This window comes from Nothobranchius furzeri, chromosome 1 (genome assembly GCF_043380555.1).
Source record: "Nothobranchius furzeri strain GRZ-AD chromosome 1, NfurGRZ-RIMD1, whole genome shotgun sequence".
NCBI classification, from domain to species: Eukaryota; Metazoa; Chordata; class Actinopteri; order Cyprinodontiformes; family Nothobranchiidae; genus Nothobranchius; species Nothobranchius furzeri.
In genome coordinates, this window is record NC_091741.1 from 83,630,188 (window position 1) to 83,649,193 (window position 19,006).

General features: G+C 38.7%; 1 protein-coding gene and 1 long non-coding RNA gene across 5 annotated transcripts in view; both read right to left on the reverse strand.

The window, feature by feature from the left end:
* Nucleotides 1-3,613, reverse strand: part of fgf13a (fibroblast growth factor 13a) — a 142,143-nt gene extending 138,530 nt beyond the window's left edge. For 2 of the 4 annotated variants that reach the window (XM_015949159.3, XM_015949132.3), the window contains exons 1-2: nucleotides 2,542-3,214; nucleotides 2,224-2,386 (exon numbers count right to left, since the gene is read on the reverse strand). In XM_015949159.3, the coding sequence (XP_015804645.1) occupies nucleotides 2,224-2,272 (49 nt within the window). In that variant the 5' untranslated portion in view covers nucleotides 2,273-2,386; nucleotides 2,542-3,214. Of the gene's footprint in view, nucleotides 1-2,223; nucleotides 2,387-2,541; nucleotides 3,215-3,389 lie in introns of those variants that run through there. The other 2 variants (XM_054739227.2, XM_015949142.3) reach the window with 2 other exon arrangements.
* Nucleotides 3,614-12,609: 8,996 nt separating this feature from the next.
* On the reverse strand, nucleotides 12,610-18,192 carry LOC129162893 (uncharacterized). Its single transcript, XR_008562883.2, has 2 exons — nucleotides 18,056-18,192; nucleotides 12,610-17,990 (listed from the first exon to the last, which is right to left on the reverse strand). It is a non-coding gene; the product is annotated as an uncharacterized lncRNA (long non-coding RNA).
* Nucleotides 18,193-19,006: the final 814 nt, after the last annotated feature.

The window sequence follows — 19,006 nt, forward strand, 5'->3', positions numbered from 1 at the left end:
ATACATTAGAATGTTGGTGGATTTGTTTCATGAGACAACGACATGAAGGTTAACAAAAAGAGAATATTTTTTTCAGAGGACAACGTGGAGACTTATTTCTGTTTACATTTAGCAGGCTAGTGAGTTAAAACGGTGTTGTTTTTGTCTGCTCTGAAAAACCTGGTCTGTCAGAAGCTTCTGTGGGACAACAGCTTGCAGAAAGTAAAAAAAAAAAAAAAGGCCAAGGAGATGGCAAGTGGTTTTGCGCTAGTGGACTGTTTCCCTGAAATAATTTGTGGGACAGGTGGTTGCCAGTATTGGCAGGCACAGAAGCGGTTTTCTCCATACAACACCCTGCTTGGGCCATTCAAGTCCTGGATGGAGGGCAGCTGGGACCAAGTGACCCAGTCAGCGATGCAGAGAAGACTCATTTATACAATCAGAAAGCAACAGAGCCGCATCAGTGTTTGGCTTTTAGTTGTACAAGCATCAAAACAACAAATAAGCTACGTTGAGTAAAATGACAATGTTTTACCTAATCCTACAGAGATGCTGGCTTCAAATACAAAACAAGTGTAAAGCTGCCCTTTTATACCATGATTTTTTAAATTAACCTCTATTCTTATGAAACAATAGCTTCCAGCACTGTATTTGATATACATTTGGTGTTTGAGACCAGTTGGAATTATTCAAACACATCTGTGGATTTTTTAATGTTGTTTTTTTAAATATTTTATTTTATAAACAAAAATCTGGACTATGGTGGTTCAAAAACAATGCTTGTTTATTTTATTTTTATGAGGTCCATAACCAGCTCAGTGGCCTAGTGGTATGAGTGTGCACCCTGATACTGGGAGATCGTAGGCTCAAACCCGCAGTCGGCTCATACCAAAGGCTTTAAAAATGGGACCCAATGCTGCCCTCCCCGCTTGGCACTCAGAATTCAGGGGTTCGATTGTGGGGGTTAAACCACCAAATGGTTCCCGAGCGTGGCTGTGTCTGCATCACACTCTGACAGGGGGGTGGGTCATATGCCAGAACACATTTCACCACACATCAGTGTGTGATGACTAATGGGACTTTAGTCTTTAATCTTAAATAGAATTTAAAAATGCCAGACAAGTGCTTTGTGAGATTTTGAAATATAGTTTTGCTTTAACATATTAGAATACTTAAAGAAAAAACCTCATTTGTATTGAGTTTCCTTATAGGTTTAATCAAGTTCATTTCATACACAAGGATGCACAAACTATAACGTCTAAAGATATCCCCATGTCAATTGAATAATAAATAATGACTCACACTGAATATCTTGTTTTGTCAATACTGCATCCAACCTTCTCAGTAGCATCAACACATGACCTCATCCCTTTGCTGCCAATTAGCGCTATTGATTAGTTGTGAGGACCTTAAACAGACAGCAGGATGATTCCATTGTTCTTCACTGTAAATAAACAGGAAAGGTTTAATGGGCACGCTGCCATCGCTGATGCTTTTTATTATATTATCTACCGGAACTACGTGTTTACACTGGCCCCAGTTCAGTTTAAATAAATCAACCAAACAACACCACGCTACCATATCTGGAACATATGATGCGTAAAACCGAGCACAAAGACAAGTGGTGCGCATTTCCTGCAACGGGCTCAGTGGCTAGTTCCTGCACGTTTGTTTGGCAACCTTGTTCCCTTTGTCTCCATGGTAATGTAGAAGCAGTGCACTTTGTCTCCGGCACGAGACCTCGTTTGTACCTCACAGGTCACACACTCGGGTTTAAGAGACAGAAATGGATCTTTGCGGTTGCACCGATGTGCGAGAGATAAACACAAAGGAACCTCTTTCAACAGGATGCCGGTGACACAAAAGGACGTAATGTCTATAATAAGAACGCCCAAATCAGGTGCATTTACACTCTGTGAGCTGTAGTCAGGTATGATGCTCGCGTGTTTTAGGCGTGATTTATTGCGATCATCACTTAAGTAAAAGCGAGTGATCTGCAAGCAGCACGATGTGCAGCATCGTGGGCCTACAGCAGCACATGCATTGCTCTCAGACACCAGTGTAACAGATGTTGCATCGTGCTGGGAATGGTTCACCATCCAGTGGCTGCTCAGAGCTGAGCACCATGCAGGGAATGGATGGGGTCGCGTTAAAAGCCTGTGGTTAAAGGGGTGACGAAAGAAAAGAAGCAAGCAAACAAAACAAATAAAAAAACGGTGCAAAAAATTAATAAAAATATCTTACCCTTGGAAGCATCCTTGTCTTCTTTAGGCTTCGCCACTTTTCCGCTCATAGATCCCAGTTTGGATGCGTAATCCCCGGTTTAGGTAAAAATTGAAATCCTCTTATTTCCAGCCTGTCCTCAATGAAATCCTTACAAACGGTTCTGGGTGCTGAGATAAGGTTTCTGTGAGAAGAAAATTAGGAAATGTGTATTAAAATTACATTTATTTAAATAGGAAATATGGTCAGAGTTTACGCAAGAGAGCAGTGTGTGGGGGTCTTCATTTAATGAAAACTACTAAACACATGATGCTACAACAAACCCTCTGCTGAACCCACCTTATCTCCTCCACGCTTCCCGCTACATCAACGCACATTGATGAAAGGAGACGCTCCCACCATGAATCCCGTTATGTTCAAAAATCACGTCCTACTCTGACAAAAGGACCACGGTAGGGGAGGGGGTGGGGGGACAAAGGCAGCGAAATGGAGCGCTGTATTCCCCCCCGCAGCTATTCAGTCAGAGAAAGAGAGAAAGAACCCAAACGACTGTAGCTGGCTGTCCAGCGGATGGAGAAATGCCATCCAGCGCGGATTCTCGACAAGATCTGCTCCAAAACAGCAGCAGGAGGTGAGAATCAACAGGATCCACGCAGTCAGCGCGCTCCTCCTCCTCTCACAGACCCGACTCACGCGGTGGACTCCGTATTTCTGACCTCACTGGTGGTGCTGGAGTGATGTGAACCAGCAGCCCAATCCATGCATGATGCAGCCGTTATTGGTAATGCGGTGGAGACCAGCAGGGGCTCGTGCTGCGTCGCGCGCGCCGTCTGGCTGTTGCTCCTGCTCAGATTGCTTTAAAACCCATTCACATTGAGGCTACGCAGTCCCCTCACGCACTATCACACACTCTGGTTGTATTATAAACACACAAGTTTCTACCGGCAGCAAAATGTATATTAATTATTATTAGTGTACAATTAGTGAAATTTCGTTCGTTTTAAGCACAACTAATAATCCCTGTTTTTGAAATACATACACATGACTGAAATGATTGAATAATAACGTTATTATTATTATTATTATTATTATTATTATTATTATTATTATTATTATTATTATTGTTTTATTGTTCAATAACTGAACTGCTTTCAACTTGAATGGCTATATAATGTAAAGCTCCTTACCTTTAAATCATGTGGGAGCCTAAAAGCTTCTCCTCATCCTTCATTTTAAAGTCCACAGTTCCAATAGGAGCCAAAGCCACGTTCACGTTCCAACATCCAGTTTTCAAGACACAGTGACATATACAGGTTTTAGTTTCAGCAGCTGGTATTCTAAATTCTTGTCCAATTCCAGTTTGATTTCTGCAGGTTTTATGCCAGAGTTCAAGGTCTGAGCAGGTCTGTGACACTCAGAAAATAACCTGTGGGTTGAGGGTTACAAGCTGACTATTTTTAGAAGTAACTGGACCCCCTTCAAACTTTCTTCACATGCTAAAATCTTCCTGAGATGTTTATGGTGTGATCCATTCACTCTGCCTCTAATTGGTAAATTGTTGCAGTCTGAGTTTAATTTTTTTTTCAAATAATTTCAAATAAAGTTAACTCAGAAACCTCTGTGTTTATATCACGTCAATCAGACTGAAGTGCATTGATTAGCAGTTTTTTTAAGTGAACGTTTTGGATGATCAAACCTCTCGAACTCGACATGAGCATATCTGTTGACTGTGAGGTACTGTGTAGGGGGCAAAGGTTACAGAGAGTGTAAATGTCATTGGGTTTTGTTCCATGTGGCTATGCCCTGTGACTCCCTGTGACCTTTCCAGCAGTGCAGTTCTGTGTTTAGACCCAGCCTGCTTAAAGCAAAGCCCTGAAGCATTTTTGTTTCTGTGCAAACAAACTCCTGACTCACACACTGTCATCCCTGATGTCAGTACACAGCTGTGTCCACCCATGTCACAAAATAACCTGAATCACCTCTTTCTGGCTGCTGATGGTGACATTTCAGCCAGAAAACACCGCAACAATTTTTGTTAATGTTGCAAAATATATTCAGCAAACTGAGCCATACAGAAGGAACATATTCAAAATTACTATTAAACCAAGTAAAATACAAAGGTTTACTTTTGTGATAGTAGTGGATTTAATACTGTCCAACAGGCCTATTTTTAGCTCAGTGATGAGTCAGTAGCATTGTAATGTTGTCAGACAGAACTCTATAAATTATTAAAAGTAACAATGGCAATGAAATAAAGTAAAATAGTTAATATGTAATAGTTTTTATGTTTTCTGTGAAATTTTACAAGTATTATAAGTACATTAACTTTCAACTATATATCTGGTTTCCATTCTGTATGTATCATATTTCAGTTTAGTATAACACCACATGAATACAAAGCAGGTGATATGTAAATAATGATACAAAAATCCGACTGGGTGGGAATTATTGTGTAATACTGAGTTCGTGAATTCTTCTTTTGCTAAATGAAACAATATGGTAGCCTATCTTCATGGTAGCATATCATGTGTATGTTGTGTCATGTTATGGGCCTATTCTATTGTATCATACATACCACTTATCAAATTATGCCATATAAACTCCATTAATATACCATACCAATTCCCATCCAGCCACACTTCATCATGTCATATTGTATTTTTCTCATTATACTAATTAGTATCATACTGTATTGCATCACAGCGTATCATTTAGTTTTGTATCATATCCTGTTGCCTTTGATAACATCTTTGCATTGGAAGATTTTGTAATGTCTCATATCTGTTTTCATATCATATTATGTAGTACATTATTGTATTGTATCATACTGCATTGTAACATTTCACATCACATGAGGTAGCATTATGTGAAATGATACAGTTTCATAGTATTATATCATATTGTCTCATGACACTTTTGGTAGTGTTGTGTTGTGTCACGTTGCATCGTATCATATTGGATTGTACTATCTGGAATTGTATCCTATTGTAATGTCTGTATTCTATTGTATTACATCGTGTCATGTCATATCACATGTCATTGTATCTTAATGCCTGGTATTGTATTGTATGATATCGTATTGGATGGTGTCATATCGCATCATTTTGTATCTTATTGTCCGGTATTGTTTTGTATCCTATTGTATTGCATGGTATTATGATGTCTGGTATTGTATCGTAAAATATTGTATTGCATTGTATCTTAAAATATGGTATTATATCATATTAGATTGTATTGCATCGTAGCGTAATGTCTGATATTGTATTGCATCGTATCGTAATGTCTAATATTGTATTGTGTCGTAATGTCTGGTATTGTATTGTATCGTAATGTCTGATGTTGTATTGTATCATATTGTATAGCATCGTCTCATAATGTCTGGTATTTTATCAAATTATATTGTATTGCATTCTATTCTATTGCATCGTATCATATTGCATTGTATCGAAATGCCTGGTATTGTGTCATATTATATTGTATTGCATTGTATCATAATGTCTGGTATTGTTTCATACTATATTGTATTGCATCATATTGGAATGTCTAGAATTGTATAGTATTATAATGTATTGCATTGTATTGTAATGTCTGGTATTGTATTGTATCATATTTTATTGCATCATCTTGTGATGTCTAGTATTGCATTGAATTATAATATATTGCATCGTACCGTAATGCCAGGTATTGTATCTTATTATATTGTATTGCATTGTTTTGTAATATCGGGTATTGTTTAGTGTTATAATGTATTGCATTGTATCATAATGTCTGGTAATGCATCGTATTATAATGTATTGCACAGTATTGTAATGTCTGGTATTGTATTGTATCATATCTTATTGCGCCATCTCGTAATGTCTAGTATTGAATTGTATTAGAATATTTTGCATTGTACCGTAATGTCTGGTATTGAATTGTATTATATTGTATTGCATTGTATCGTATCATATCGTATCGTATCGTATCTTATCACATTGTATTGTAATATCTGGTATTGTTTTGTATCCTATTGTATCGTATCCTATTGTATTGCATCGTATTGTATCGTATTGTATCGTATCGTATCGCATTGTATTGTAATAACTGGTATTGTTTTGTATCCTATTGTATCGTATCCTATTGTATTGCATCGTATTGTAATGGCTGGTATTGTATTGTATTATACGGTGGCCCTGGAGTGCAAACCACAAAAACAAATCACATAACGCAACAACAAATTGAAACACGCAACAACAAATCACTTAATGCAAAAACAAATCACAAAACGCACAACAAATTGAAAAGCGCAAAAACAAATGAACTAAATGCAACAAAAAATCACTAAGCGCAAAAATAAATCACTAAACGCACAACAATTTGAAAAGCGCAACAACAAATTCACTAAACGCAAAACCAAATTGAAAGCCACAAAAACAACACACAAACCGGAAAAGGTAGGTACCAATGCTGCAACAACAGGCATCACTGATTGGATGATGGATCCGTTGGCCTTTTGAACCGGATGTTGTTCTGCCGAACGTGGTTTTGTGAAAGAGCAGTCAGCGGGTCTGTCCGAATCCACAGGCAGGATGCTTACGAGTACAGGTCCTCGCCAGTGTAGCAAGGCTGGGTTCTTGCCAGACCGCTAAGACCGGAACCCAGCGGCTCTGAATTCGGACAGTCTAGCCTTCACCTCTACGGTGGCCCGTAGGTCCCGTCACAGCCGCCCGTGGCGGCAGCTACACGCAAAGGAAAAATGCTAAAGCTAGCAAAAATCGAGCAGGAACATTAAGGAGCTAACACCGCTTCATGTCCATCAGCAGCATTTGTTCACAACCGTTTTCAGGTAAAGTAACTTTGTTTATTCTAGAAGCTTTCAGGACTTACATGTTAACTTTCGATGGTTTAATGTATGTTTTAAGCTACAGAATGAACTTGTTAAACATACACAACACATTACTACTGAGTATTATCATGCAGGTAATTAATATAAACCAAATGCATTATAAATGTTGAATGCAGTAGGATGTTTTCTAATGTAAATTGGACCTTAAAATTTATTTTGCATCAAATGGGGGTAAAACGTTTTAAAAAAATGTCTTTTTAATAAAATAGCATTGAACTGTTTTCAATGTGCATTTGTTTATTCACCTTAAGCCTAATATATATTAGATCTGTCTTAAAAATGTAAATTATCTTTAGTTTTCCCAGCTGCTTTTCTTTAAACTGAACAGAACCAATGTACTGCATTTTATGTTTTGTTTTACATTTTTCAATAAAAAACCTCTTTTTTAATCTATTACAGGTCAGCATGCACTGTGCTGCACATCTGCATCTGTGCTGGTGAAGTTGTGGGTCTGGAGGATGAGCCTGAGAAAGATGTGTGTGGAGGTCAGTGGTGCTCTGTCCTGGAGAAGGTACCAGCAGACCACCACTATTGTTAACAGGCAAGTCATTCACAGAAATGCAACAGCCGTCGTCTGAGCAAGCCCAGCAGTCCCTGTAGATGGATGATGGAGTGGACAGTGAAAGGAAGCGTCCCAAAGCTCTCTCTGCAGACCGTCCTGTATGATGTTCCTCTGGCCAGAAACGTCCAGCCACGGGTCTGCTCCAGCCCTCCATCCACGTCTGGATCCTCCTGCAGCAGATCCAGCTGCACTGTTAAAGACTTCCTGCTCACTCAGTTTAAATAAATGATCCAGGAAGAGTCACTCAGGTTAATCCTGCTTTAACCGTACATAACTGGTCCATACTGGTTTTGATCTGTAAATAAGTGTAACCTATTATAAATAATCTTGTCTCCTTACCATCTTTTCATTTTCTGTTCATGTAACATGTTCAAAAACATCTAATAAAATTGGTGATAAAATCAATGATCAGAAAGAGTTATCAGTTAGTATTTGTTTTAATAAATGTGTTAAAATATCAAACAGCTAAATAACATTAACATGATAACAGTAGAAGGCCTTTCTCCCAGGAGGACCACCAGGTAAAGCCTCTCCTGACCCTGGACACCTGCAGTCCTAAACAGAGAAAATCAGAGACCACAGGGGACAAAAAGGTAATAAAAACATTTTTACATTTATCCATATGAGAAGATAAAACTTTTATTCTTCACACAAACTTTTTACTTCATTAAAACATGTAAGCTGTGTAAATCCCTGAATGTAAAACTACTTTTCACAGAGGAACTTCTGTGGCTGTGTGTGTAAACAGCTTCACTCTTCACCTCTAAGCTTAATAAAAACGCTTCTTTGCTCCGTCGTCCTTAAAACAAATGACAAGTTTAATTTGCCACACACACACACACACACACACAGACACACACAAGGGAATAACTGGGACCTGTGAAACAAACTCGTTCTGGGGGATTTCTGCCTAAAATGTAATTTTAAAAACAAATATACAAACAAAAAATGTCTATAAACTGAACCGCTTTAAGCTTTTTAGGTTGCTACGGCATTTATAATGCATTTGGTTTATATTAATTACCTACATGATAATACTCAGTAGTAATGTGTTGTGTACATTTAACAAGTTCATTCTGTAGCTTAAAACATACATGAATCCATCTAAAGTTAACATGTAAGCCCTGAAAGCTTCTAGAATAAACAAAGTTACTTTACCTGAAAACGGTTGTGAACAAACGCTGCTGATGGACGTGAAGCTGTGTTAGCTCCTTAATGTTCCTGCTCGATTTTTGCTAGCTTTAGCATTTGTCCTTTGCGTGTAGCTGCCGCCACGGGCGGCTGTGACGGGACCTACGGGCCACCGTAGAGGTGAAGGCTAGACTGTCCGAATTCAGAGCCGCTGGGTTCCGGTCTTAGCGGTCTGGCAAGAACCCAGCCTTGCTACACTGGCGAGGACCCGTACTCGTAAGCATCCTGCCTGTGGATTCGGACACGCCCGCTGACTGCTCTTTCACAAAACCACGTTCGGCAGAACAACATCCGGTTCAAAAGGCCAACGGATCCATCATCCAATCAGTGATGCCTGTTGTTGCAGCATTGGTACCTACCTTTTCCGGTTTGTGTTCTGTTTTTGTGGTTTTCAATTTGTTGTGCATTTAGTGATTTGTTGTTAGGCTTTTCAATTTGTTGTGCGTTTAGAGATTTATTTTTGCTCTTAGTGATTTTTGTTGCATTTAGTAAATTTGTTGTTGCGCTTTTCAATTTGTTGTGCGTTTTGTGATTTGTTTTTGCATTAAGTGATTTGTTGTTGCGTGTTTCAATTTGTTGTTGCTTTAAGTGATTTGTTTTGTGGTTTGCACTTCAGGGCCACCGTAGTATTATAATGTATTGCATTGCATTGTAATATCTGGCATTGTATCGTATTATAATGTATTGCATTGTATTATAATGTCTGGTATTGTATAGTCATATAATGCATCGCATCTTATCGCAGTGTCTGGTATTGCATCATATTAAAATTGTTTGCCAGTATATACTGAAACAAGACTAAAGTATTTTTTTTCTTCAGATAATCCATTATATTGACACTGTGACTTCACACTCAAATGATGATGATGTCACATGTTGTGGTTTTATAGAGAAGCTGTCTGTCTGGGATCCAATAAAATTCCAATTTGACTAAGTAATACAGTTTCAACAGCACAAATCGTCTGACTTTCACAGAGATGTATGACAAAAGACATTACTCCTCATTTAATCTAAAATTCATGAGACACCATACATCTGGAAGTGACCTCTCCTCAATCACAATTAATGTTTTAAAAATTGCTTTTTAAGAGTCTATATTTATGTGAGGCAGAGTTGTTGTTTTTGTCAGCAGCTAAAAACACAAACTTTATATGCAAATGCTATTGTAAGCTCATCCTTCAGGACTTGATGCTGCAGTGGAAACTGTTTTGTTACAGGCTGTCACGGCGTGGGAGGATTGTCATTTGTGTGCTTTTGGGTGGATTCGTTGTTATTTCTGTTGGTTATCCAAGATAATAAGATGATAGAGAGTTTGGTATTCTGGAGAATAAATCACTCAAGGCTTCACAGTGGCATTTAGTGAAGGGATTCTATCTTTGGGTGCTCTTCTTCCAATATTTAGTCCAGGGCTGAAAAAAAGGGTTGAGTGACCTATTTATAATAAATGTAGATGGAAATGTCATTTGAACATGTCTCACATGTGTAATAGTTTAAATACTAACAACAACACATCATCCAATATATATTTGCAGATTTTACATGTTACAGTGTAGAGTCAAAACATTAAGTGTTGGGTATTTTTATAATTGTACCTTTTTGAGGCCTAAAAGATGCCCATTTTGTGTTATTAACACAAAATGAATCTCTGTTTTTGCCAACTGTTGCTGTTCATGAAAGGTTGAGCAAGGATGTTGATTGTGGGTTTCCAACTGAAACTGTACCTCTGTAACCTGAGAAGGCCCGCCTTCTCCCCCATCCTTTTGCTGAATAAAGCCCCTGGGAAACTGAGGAGACTTGGGAGTGATGGGGGGAAAAGCCTCGGAGGAGGTTTTTCCCTGCGTTAACTCTCCATTATTTTGGGAACTCAGGGTAAAATGTCTCCCTTATTGTCATGTGTGTTATTTCAGGTTCCAGGGTTATGGAGATTAAATATTACCCCACATGTAATTACTTAACATTTTGGTGGAGATGCCGGGGATGCAGAGCTGGTGACCTGAAGGCTTTCCCCAGGAACAGAGGGGGGCTGGTTAGCTCCATGGAGGGGTTTCTGCGCCCAGCTCTCGCATGACGATTCATGGACATTACAAATAATCTCTCTCTCTCTCTGTGTGTCGTCCTTTAAGGTAATATGGGATGAATCTAAAATTACCTATCATTAAGTCCTGTACAAAAACCAAACAATACATAAAACTAAAAAATGGTACCAATTAATATGTAAAAATAATGTATGCAAATATTGTATCTTGAAAGTTCAAACATTTTTTTATGTAAAATTTTTTTGAAATGGCTTCATTATATGGCCGTCTACATTTATTTAAGGTATCTGGAGCAACATTTGAGAAAATGTTTGATTTGCTGCTCATGTGGGCTAAAAGCATCTGGGACTAAGTGAAATTGTAGAGAAGCCCATGTGGGTAGCAGGGACAAATCTAAAGGTCTAAAGATTGAATGATGATTATTAAACGTTGTGCTGGTGGGTTAGTTATTGACTCTGTATGTGAGCTCAGAATGAAGCTGCTGATGAAATAATCAGAAACCTAAATCAGTGAGGTCAGAGACTGATGGAACACAGTGGGTAAATTCATCTCAGATTTTTTTTTCTCATGGACATATGCCCAGAATTTAAAACAAAAGGGTCAGGTGATATTTACGCCAAATGGGTAAATGAAATTTTAAAAACACATGCTTAATAAACACATGTGATGAACACACATGTGATAAACATACTCAAAATGAACAATTTTCCGATGTTTTTTGCTTATAATTTCGCCATGGTAAATCACTTAGAAAAGTAACAGCACATCTGCCACCGCCCTGGCACTGCATCTGCTCGGACTGCCAATGACATCTGTTGGTCTCTCTTCCGTTAGACCAAGCACGGGTACGGAGTAGATGGAGTTAAACACCTTTTAAGTTGACAGAACGAGGAGACAAATGATCAGAAGTCCATTCACTGTTTCGCCGCTCATGAGGGGGAGAGTCTCTGCAGCAAGTCCCGCGACCTGCTCTTGCCAGATGCTTCGGACAGACTCTCGCCGTTCTGCTGAAAACGGCTGATTTTTATTGAAGATTACAGGAATGTTACATACGTAGTTTGCCATACACACACGTAATTCTGCCATCTGCACCTGCAGACGCACGTCAGCTAATAGCCTTGTTAATGAAAGACCAATTCATCCCAAGGACATGCAACCTTGAGATGATCAGGACACATCCTGCAACATCCTTTGCTAACAAAGACAGTTGTTCTTGTATTGAGGAACTGAAGGAAGGAACGCTTTCACTCCCTTATGCAGCTGTTCAGCTTGAGCAGAAAAGGCACAGAGAGGTTTTCGATATTATAACAAGATTCCATGAAAAGGCATATAATAATGTATTTATGATAATATATAAGGAGCATAAGTGAGAGATACATATTTGTTCATATAAAAGAGCTTATAATAATATATGAAAGAGCTTATATGAGAGATATATATTTTCAATCCCCCTTTTGAACTCTTTTAAGAGTTCAATAAAGATATAAGAAATCAAAACAATAACACCAAATTCCATCAAAAAGAATCCAATAAGCAAAGTTTTAAAATACAAATACAAACAATCAATCAGGTTACAGCTTCTCATATTTCCAGCAGTAAACTAATACAAAAAAAACATGATCATATTTTTAACTGAACATGTTACAACATGTATGGATCGCATGCAACTCCATATGAGGGCGAAAAACCCTAATTATCATATGTTTATAGGGAAAATTCCCCCATGTCCCCCCATTTGTCATATCTCAATTTTGGGGCGAACACCTGTTGGCATAGAGTGTGCATGCCTAGGACATCAATGATCAACAAAAAATAAAACAAAACAAACAAAAAAATCATAAAAATGAACTGGTGAAGGGATGGTTACATAAATCACTGAACATTCTCACACTCTAACAACATCTTCTTCATCATGAGAGTCATCACTATCATCAGAGAGTTCCCCTCCCAAATAGATGTTAGGATTGGCTAGTAACAAGGGCATCTGGATAATTGGGTCAGCAGGTGGAGGGTGTAAAATATTACCCTTGTAAAATAAATGAGGGTGTTAAATACAACCCTTGTAGAATGTTCATAGGGTGGTTACTTCTTCCCCCTGTTGAGGACCCTTCACTGGCTCCAGGCAGCTGCAGGGGGTGATGATGTCAAGATTCTCGTCCTGCAGGATGTGGTGGCAGCTTGGCATGCTACTGTAGTCAGCTACTTCTCTTCCTGGTTTTTTGGATCCTTTCTCTGGTTAGGCAGATGTCAGCTGCTTCTCTTCCTGGTCCTTGGGTACTTTTTCTGGTCAGGCAGATGTCGGCTGCTTCTCTTCCAGGTTAGGCTCCTCCCGTCCAGCCGGACAGCGTGTGACGTCCTCTCCGTGATCCTGTATGGCTCGGTCCACCTCGGTTCCGTCCACTTTCTTTTGGTGACCTTCAGCAGGACCCAGACGACGCCTGGCACCGAAGGCGAAGTATCTTCATGTGTGGTTTTGGTCCAATGAAGGCTTTCTCGGCTTGTGCAGTCCTTGATCTCGGCAGATAGTTGGTAGGAAGATTCACACTCCGGCCGGACCAGAAGTTCCCCGGACCGATCGCCTAGGGATTAGAGGTTATGCACAAAAATGTCCTAGCTCTTACTGACCCTAGCCTCTGATACCTTCAACATCAGACACATACAGTTACGAACAGCAAGCGCAATTAAAGGTACAGTGACATCACGACATGGACACACAGACACACAAACACATACACATGCACATACACAGAGAGAGAGGGAGAGAGTAAGAATGTGTGTGGGAGAAAGAAATGTGTGGGATCCATTTTGCCACCAGCATCTCCACCTGTGTCACAGAGAAAAAATTGCAAAGAAATTAAAACATAAAGCAAACAACAATAATTCAATGAGTATAAATGATCAAACTAAAATATACAACCATGCATGGGTTTTATAACAGTTCCGGCAACACTGGAGAGGAATCCTTGTATAATGAATTCTTAAGATGTCCTTCATCAATTAGAGGTTATAGCCAAATTGTTTCAGGATCCTGAAGTTGAATTTGAATTGGTTAATTTACTCAGAATAGTCCAATGTCTTTGTTGATGTTTCTCAAGGCTCGGCCATGCCCATATAGATAAATAAACAAACAAACAAGACAAACACAGTCAAACACACGGTCCATACACGTCTCTGTGCCCTCACACACCAAGCAAATGTCAGACTGAAGCGAAAGTGTGAAAACACTTAACCTAACGCTAAATCAGTGGAAAGAAAAAATAGGACCTAAGGCGTGTAATCAAATTAATCCAACAAAACTTCCCATAACTGCCGTTCTAAACTCATGTTGCGGTGTGATCTCTCCAATTAAAAATTAGGACAACCACTTTTACTATCAATTCAACCAAATAGTTTCAGGTTGTCCCTTACCTAAACTACCTGTCTTTCTTACCTTCTTTCTTTCTTTCTTTCTTTCTTTTTTAGGAACACTACTCGCACAAGAAATCCTAAGAATTAATTCACTACTTAAGGTTAATTCATAAATAACGAAACTGCAGTTACAGGTTTGTTTGTGCATAGTATTGGTAATCAGCAGTTTTTTCCTTATCTCCTCATCTAGAAGTGTTTCTGTGCTACTCCTCCATCTATAACACAAGTTAGTATCATCCTTAAAGCATCTGAAATTAAGCTGCATTGCTAAATCAATAACATGATTTGTGCTAAGAAATACTCCCCTATCCTCTTCCTTTTTCCAGTGGCACTGAATGACAGATTTTAGATCAATTTAACTTTTTATCACTATTACGTTTCATTTAATTAATTTTGCTTTTTCTCTCTTATTTTTGTCTATTTATTTATTTATGTTATTTACTTATTTATCATGCCATCCTGTGATGATAATCTTAAAGACTTTTTAGCCAATTGTCGTCAAAAAGGCCAATTAAAATATTATGTTAAAGATTTCACAAGATAAAAATGTGAACATAATTTTTATCGAATGAGGGGTACCATTATTCAATATTTTTGTAACACTATTTTCTACCTCACTATTGTCTCGGATGAGATGTTCCATGAATCATTTAGTCAGCTGGATGCCAAATTATTCATTTAATGTTTATTTTTTATGCAATGAATGGAATGGGATGGAACGTTACTATAAACTGTCCGGAAATTTGCGCATGTTTGCTCGAAGGAGAAAACTGTTGAAGCCTAAAGCGTTCTCCTAGACTTATAAATAGACACCGTTTCCTTAACTAATGAAGATAAGTGATGACGCCGATGAATGACTTTTTGAAAAGAAAATAAGGCTTTACTGCATGTCCGCTGCAGCTGAGAATCCTAAGACAATAAAGATTATATTGACGTCCAATGGTGAGTTGGGCTGAAATCCAGGTTACTAATCCTATTATTTATTTATTTATTGATATTATTATTATCTTTTTTTAGGCTAACTTTCTCAGTTAACTATGTTCTACAGTAGTTTAGTAAATTTTCCACAGTTCTGACATTTCATCAATTCAACTGGTTGTTGCCAAAAAGCCTTGTTCATTACCTGACTGCAGCAAGCACTCTTTTACTGGGTGTAACCATGGGAAACAGTCTCTTTTGAGCCTTTCTTTGTAAGTCCAGGATGACCACCGTCATTGATTAAAGTTCACATGTTAGCACACATGCTCCCCCTTTTGTACTTTGTTTCATCAGCAGCAGGGCAAATAAGTTTCTGCCTCTTTGTCCATCTTGTAGTGCTCCCCGTCTTTATGTTATGAGTCACAGCTTTTGGTGAGGGCTTCCAGGTTCTCTTTGGTGAGGGCTTCCAGGTTCTCTTTGTATAGAAGTCAGAGCCAAACATTCTTTGCAGCTGGTTGTGACAGGCCCACCCAGTAAAGTTCATGCCTGCCACAATGCACAGCAAACGTTTTCCTTAAATATGTTGATTGAGTTAAAATGACAGAACTTTCTCTTTTACAAATCAAAATCAACGATGGTTTCTAATATTTAGTCGACTTTATTGACTCAAAGGTAAATCTAGACTACTTCCTATGCACAATTTTTCTGAATCGTCAAGTCGGTTCTACACAGGTTTTAAACTTTAGGCACAATCTATCCCAAATGCAAGATCCCTCCTTTCATTTTTTGTTTATCTATTTTATTTTGGGAAAATAACTACCAGTTTTTAACTCAAAACAGCCTAGTACAGTTTCTAGCCAGGTTACAGGAAATAATACTTAGTTTATCTGTTTTTTCATTATTCAGCGTCCCAAAATCCAGCCATTAACGTTAATGGTTCTTAAAGTTGAGGCAAGACAATTATTGGATTTTGTTTTATAGCAAGATTTAACAAATATTTTATTTCCTGACTGATTATTTGTTAATTTTATGGTTTTCATAAAGATGATCCTGAGAGGTTCAGAGCTGCTTTTCGCAGTACCCTGTGCTATTTTTAGACTGCGGGACTCCTGTGTGTAAAAGTGGGTGGAGCCAGGTCCCCAGGCTGAAACTCCAGTCATTCTCACTAGATCTGTCCGAGAGGAAGGATCTCCTGAATACCCTAACCAGAAGCCCTAAGGTACGTCCAAAACACCGAAAAATATCCTTTCTAAAGTCACAAATTGCTTAAAACTGCATGTTACACAGAAAAACTGTGAGAGCGAGGGAGTCCAGCTGACTCCACGGCCCATAATCAGACAAAATACTTCCTTTATAACCACGACCATACAACTTTTGTATTTTAAAGGATTTTCTTGTCCTCACACTAACGATAAATTCTTTTTCTATTGTTTCCACAGTCTCTCGAACTAAATAACCGTCTAGTAAAAACATGGACCGCACCCTGTTTCTCAAGCAGCTGCTCCCTCTATTAAAAACTGAGTCATTCAGAAGATCCAGCGAAAGCAGCTCATGCAAGAAGACACACATTCACTCATTCACAAAGCACAGAGACATTCTTTGTTTGTCACAGTCTCTTTTTATTATTATTATTATTTTTTTAAGGTAAGTCAGTTCGTCACTTATTTATTCTCTCTCTATATATATATATATAATATTTTAAGCACAGAATTTATTTAACACTGCACTGGTTATTTTCAGAATTTAATGCTTACTATGCTTTTAAGCAGGCCTTATGTAACATTAGAGCAAATCCAATTGCAATTTTTTTGAGAGCGCTCTGAGGAATAGTTTATATATTTATTTTCTGCAGATCTGTTTTGATTTTACTGTTTAGCAGCTATATGACTATATTTCTAAAATAAAGCTGTCATTTACATCCTTACTTGCGTTTCTTGGTGGTTTTTTCCCTTTTTTCATCTCCAGGTCACTTAACCCCCAGATCGGGGTCACTCACATGCTGCCCCACACACAAATGATTATCACGCTTCTACACTACATATGTATATATATGTATACACATATACATACATACACACATACATATGCATATGTTACTTTAAAAACCTTTTATTTATTAACTTATGGTGTTCTGTTCAAAGACTGATCAGAACAGGGTTGCAGAATTTGAATTTTGCGTAGCTCCAAACATTAATTTTAGCACTGCAGTGTAATTTACATATACAAGTTGCAACTTTTTAAAGCTCTTATTTATCTTATTTATTTATTTTCTGGTACCGCATCAGGCCTTCACACACACACCCAGCGCTGTACACTCACATACACACACACACGGAGCTCCCAAAACTCTGCTCTGCATTCTGCACTCTCCTAGTGCTGCACTTTCAATCCAGAGCCGTAAGCAGCCTCTTGCTGCGCCTCACACACACAGGCTGAACTCAGCTTACACACACAGTGAAGCTTGTCTACAGCTGTGCCTTTTTTCTCTTGATTCTGCAGCCTTCACTTCCCAAATCTTTCTCCAGTTACCTCTACTGTTAACATCTACCCCTTTTTTCTTCATCGCCTCTTCCGCTGACTTTCTCAATAAAACCTTATTTCTCGTGGCTTCAACTGGGCTGCTTGTCATATTTAAACATTGCTCATTTTATGCAAAAACAGCCAAAAGCACGCAGAAATAGCCAAAAGCACTGCTCTCTTCACACAGAAGCAGTCAAAACATTTATCATCTTATGCAAAATCAGTTACCTCAGAACATTTTTCTCATCTCATGCAAAAGGTCCTCGACCTTAAAATCCAGGGAGCTCTCTTTTAGCCTCCCCTTCCCTTAACACAAAAAACCAGGTCCTTGACCTTAAAATCCAGGGAGCTCTCTTTTAGCCTCCCCTTCCCTTAACACAAAAAAACCAGGTCCTTGACCTGTGGACTTTTAGGGTTCCCACACCTATGGATCCAGCCAAGCTTTATATAACCTTGTTATATATTCTATCCGCTCGTCAGCAAATAGTGTGGTCAGCCACGACCTGGAAATGGAACTTTAGGGCTACTCTATTAGCCCTGGGTCACCATCCCTTCATCTGTACTATTTCCTTTTCTCATTTACTCATTAAACCATTAGAAAAATCCTCATTTCATTTCACCATTAAACCATTACAAAAAATCTCTTATTCTTTCTGCACTTGTCTCCACTTTCTTCTCCAACTATTATTTTAGGACCTCAGCTACTATGATTCCGGACACAAAAGGCTTTGGATAAATCCAATGAGCAGATTTTAGAAAATAAGGTTCTGCTCACCTTGTTTTCCACCGCGGTGTTCTGTGCCAAGATCGTTCACTGGGTCGGTTGGTCAAATTGTCCTCCAAAAACTCCTTTTTCTTCAAAAAGAAAAAATCCTGTTCGTGACGCCAAATTTGTTGGTCTCTCTTCCGTTAGACCAAGCACGGGTACGGAGTAGATGGAGTTAAACACCTTTTAAGTTGACAGAACGAGGAGACAAATGATCAGAAGTCCATTCACTGTTTCGCCGCTCATGAGGGGGAGAGTCTCTGCAGCAAGTCCCGCGACCTGCTCTTGCCAGATGCTTCGGACAGACTCTCGCCGTTCTGCTGAAAACGGCTGATTTTTATTGAAGATTACAGGAATGTTACATACGTAGTTTGCCATACACACACGTAATTCTGCCATCTGCACCTGCAGACGCACGTCAGCTAATAGCCTTGTTAATGAAAGACCAATTCATCCCAAGGACATGCAACCTTGAGATGATCAGGACACATCCTGCAACATCCTTTGCTAACAAAGAC